At 35.4% G+C, this 4,469-nt stretch overlaps 1 protein-coding gene across 1 annotated transcript; it reads right to left on the bottom strand.

Moving 5' to 3' along the window:
• Positions 1 to 3,616: 3,616 nt before the first annotated feature.
• Positions 3,617 to 4,269, bottom strand: LOC145268422 (uncharacterized). Its single transcript, XM_080123983.1, has 2 exons — positions 4,081 to 4,269; positions 3,617 to 3,919 (listed from the first exon to the last, which is right to left on the bottom strand). Exons 1-2 carry the CDS (start codon positions 4,267 to 4,269, stop codon positions 3,617 to 3,619), a joined length of 492 nt encoding a protein of 163 aa, XP_079980109.1.
• Positions 4,270 to 4,469: the final 200 nt, after the last annotated feature.

The following is a 4,469-nucleotide window of genomic DNA, read 5'->3' on the forward strand; positions in this document are numbered from 1 at the left end:
GGGACCTTCTGGATGCATATTGCTTCCTAAATTCCAGTGAAGACTGTTGAAGATCCCTCCCCCAAAAGTATCAGCCTCGGATAATATGGAATTAAATAGTTAAGTCAGAATTCATTTGCAAACGGCTGTCGCGATAAGGCCAAATAATTTGTAATAGCAATCAAAAGAGGAGGAGACTATTGAAAATGCGAGGAGACTTGTTACCCAGACTCCATGAAACACCACAGTGTCTCTAATGATGGCCTTTGTGAGAACTTCTAGTGGGTACAAAAAAAATAAGAAGTAAATACATGGAACTTACCGGAGAATTGTAAGGAAAATGGAACTTGAAGAAAATCAATATAATTAATACCAGTAACTGTAGGAGCACTAGGAACAGTTTCGAATAATTTGGAAGAAAGACTTGGAGAAATTGGAATCAAGAGGGAGACTGTGACTATACAATAGACGGTAATGTTGAAAACTCTTAAGGAAACCCTTCGAATACAGTTGAAGGTTGCGACTATTGGGAATCTGGGGAGGCTTGTTGTTATACAGACTCAGGGAATACCACCGGTTGTAGTCAGTGAGTATTCTATGATGATCGCCTGTGTGAGAACTCTTAGCGAGTATACATAAATAATAGTCACATCAACGCTAGTTTCTTCCTCTTTACTGCTTTATCTTAATTTATTAAATTAAAGGGGAAATACCGCAGAGATAAAGGGATTTACTGTTTACAATATTGCGTATAGTTTAAACAGACCCTTATCTCGCTATATTCTCTTATCGTAATTATGTTTACTCGTCATTAACGGTTACATTATCAGCAATAAACAAAATCTGTTTACAGATTGGAACATTTTTCTTTGTACGGTTATATAGCATATGGTCGATCCGCCCATGCTTTACCTTCTCTTTAAGAAGTGGTCAGTTATTGCTAGTCGCCTTAGTCGCTCCTACCGGAGAATTTCAATGGGGCTGCATTGAGATTTTATTTTTGCAGACCGGGGTACCTGGCTACTTCAAAACAACATAAATTTCTGTCAACCTCTCTAACAAGGCGGTCAATAAAGGAGAAAATAAAATTCACCGCCAAAACTGGGGGGGCAGGTCAGTACTTTTTGACGGACCGTCTTTTTAAAAATCTACCAAAAATCAGGTAATTATCCGATCAATACGAAATTTTCAGCGATTATTAGGAGAAGAATGAACTTTATAACAGTGTACTTATTTTTCATAAACGATATTTATATATATATTTTTTTTTTGCTTACAAACCCCCCCCCTTGTTTTGAAGTGGGAACAAATATGCTTAAAATAATCATCTGAAACTGAAATCAACATATTGTGTTGTAAGGGACAGAATTATAGATTAAAAAAAAAAAAAAAAAAAAGAATTGTTTGCATACCTTATTTTGACGTCTGAATATCAGAACTTCGATTGTGTTTAATTATCCCGCTTTTGAGTTTTGAAGTGTGAAATTCGGTGAATATGTTAAGTAAAATAATTAATTTAAGTTAAGCAAAACAAAAAAAAAATTTTTTTAATAATTATACGAAAAAAGCTATTTTAAAATTTTTGATAAATAAATTAACAATTTTTTTTTAGCGAGCCGAATAATGCATGACCATTATTAAACAGGGCATGCTTTGAATAATCGATACCAAAAAAAAAATTCGATAAATATTGTGCCCTTTGTGTTAAAAATAGCATCTTTTTTTTCGATCCCGTTTGAAAACGTTTGCCGCCTTTCGACTATGGTGGACCAAACGCGTTGAAATAATTTTTTTTTATTCTGCTTTAAATTGCCCCCCCCCCATTTTGGGGAGTCTGACCCCCACACACATACACATTAAAAACCAAACACATACAAATGGTCACCCATCTGGTACTGGCCAGCCTCAGCTTAATAATACATTGAAAATTTCGTCACTGAAAAATAAGTTTTTTTTGGCCTGTTTGGTCTTCCATAGTTTGCTTTTTATCAGACGAAAACGTAAACAGAGTCGATCTGAACTCTACGTCAACGCGAATATCTGGTTTACCTATATGAATAAGTGGAATTATTTGAAATTCAGGTACTTATATTATAATATTTTTGCATATTCTCTTAGAAAATCATCCTTAATCTTAGTTAGACAATAAATAAATTAATTAATTATTTCAAAAACCCTTTTTTTTTTTAAATATTTAAGTACGTTTTTTGTGCAAGACAAAAAATGTCAATTGTTAACTTTTTGGGAAAATTTAACATTTAAAATTGAATTAAAAATAGTAGAAAAAGTTTTACATTATTCTGTTTTCTATATGATAAAATTCAGGGTTTTATCTTTCTGGAAAAAAAAAGTTACTCAGAAATAATGGATTTTAATAAATGTAATTTCGTTTTAAAAAACAACAACAACTTGATTTTGCGGCCATTTTTGGCGGTGCCTATATTTAATGCAGTGATTCCCACGATCAAAATGATGGGCTTATCGTGATGGTGATTTTACTTCCCTGCTGACTACGACAATGGAGACCTTCAAATCTAACATCATTCCATTCCTGGCATAAACTGTTCTCACAATATTTTAACTTTACCTTATCACAGCAATGAAGTTCTTCATCCTTAAACTGATAATTATTTCATCTCGTTAACATTATTTATCCTTGAGGAAATTTTGGCTTTAAAACTTTTTTTTCAAATCTGCTTGTAGTTTCACTTCTCATATATATATATATATATATATATATATATATATATATATATATATATATATATATATATATATATATATATTGTCATCCACATACAGTATTGTTTCGTTGTATCACAACTCATCAGTGCGGCTAGACAAACACATTTCCCCAGCCGTGGATTGAACCTACAACCGTCGCATTGACAGTCAGCAGCTCTCATCATTCGGCTATGAATCAGTGCCGTAAATATTTCTCCTAGAGTGTGTATTAAAATCCACACCCACCGTCGCAAAGTGCTCGAACCATCAGCTTGTTTACAAACAAATTAATAGTGGGCTTCGCTTAATCGCTTTCAATACGCGTCGGGTGAAAATATATTTACAAAGTGCTCAACCCAAAAAGGGGAGCTTTAATTGTCATCCACATACAGTACTGTTTCGTTGTATCACAACTCATCATTGCGGCTAGACAAACACCTTTCCCTAGCTGTGCACCGAACCTACAACCGTTGCATTGACAGTCGGCAGCTTTCACCATTCGGTTACGAATCAGTGCCGTAAATATTTCTCTCCCTTTCTCTCTCTCTCTTTCTCTCTCTCTCTCTCTCTCTCTCTCTCTATATATATATATATATATATATATATATATATATATCCCTCCTTTTCTCTCTTTATTCTGTACCCCATCCCCATCTCTGCTAGACACTGTAGGGTTTTTTTTTTGTTGTTGTCTGATGTTAACAAATGAAAAGTATATATATATATATATATATATATATATATATATATATATATATATATATATATATATATATATATATATATATATATACAGGGTGGCCCATAAAGGCTTACCCATAGGAAAACTTTAATAAAATTAAGACTAGAAAGGAAAAGGAAAAAATGCTTGATCACTGTTGTTTAGAAGTATATTCCAAACAAAGTCAAAAGATTAAATTTCAAAATGGCCTTTTTCTTTGATCACTAGCTTGATACATGCTGCCACTGAAGCGCAAGAATGCCGCACCACTTCTTCGTCCCACTTGGTCCAAGCAGAATGAAAGGCTGCCTTCAGGGAGTCCAAATTGGGATAGGAACGTCTCGATACGTCGCTCTCCAAAATGGGCCAGATAGCGAAGTCCATAGGATTGATATCTGGACTTGATGGTGACCACATTTGCTTGTCCCAGAAGACTGGGAAATGATCCTTGCACCACTGTTGAGTCACATTCACTGTGTGAGCTGGAGTACCGTCCTGTGTGAAGATGAAATCATCCCCAAATGATTCAGTGAGCACGGCAGAACCTTTGCCTCCAACATATTCGAATAAACTTGACTATTGACTTTCACGCTTTCCTCAATCACGATCAACGGAGATTTGCTCCCATAGGATGCAACAGCAGCCTAGACCATAACTGAAGCAGGCTTCTGGCGTTTCAAATGGCTTCTGGCATTGACTGACAAGTCCTTTGAACTTTTGGCATAAACCCTATCGTTCAGCTTATTGGTCACAGTCTCCACCGTGAAAATCTTCTCACCAGACCAGATGAAGACCTTTCCTGCGGTTCGCTCCATCTCTTGCAACATCAACTTGCCCCTGTGCATCCGTTTTTGCTTCAAGGGTTCCGAAATTAACTGCCGGGACTGTTTTTTTGTATGGACTTAACTGAAGATCATTTTTAATAATCCTTTACATCGAAGATCTTGAGATCTTTGCCTCTTTCGCAATTTTCCTCACACTTCCCTGTGGATTTCGCTCCATCTTTTTCACTGCAGAAACAACACTTTTGGTGCGAATTGTGCGC

This window comes from Euprymna scolopes, chromosome 43 (genome assembly GCF_053919585.1).
Source record: "Euprymna scolopes isolate OS-2025 chromosome 43, ASM5391958v1, whole genome shotgun sequence".
Classification (NCBI taxonomy): domain Eukaryota; kingdom Metazoa; phylum Mollusca; class Cephalopoda; order Sepiida; family Sepiolidae; genus Euprymna; species Euprymna scolopes.

Excerpts from the sequence above, each read along its gene's own strand:
- LOC145268422 (XM_080123983.1), bottom strand. The coding sequence starts at position 4,269 with ATGCACAGGGGCAAGTTGATGTTGCAAGAGATGGAGCGAACCGCAGGA. Across the intron at positions 3,920-4,080 it reads AACGCCAGAAGCCTGCTTCA|GACGGTACTCCAGCTCACAC; the intron begins GTTATGGTCTAG and ends ATCTTCACACAG.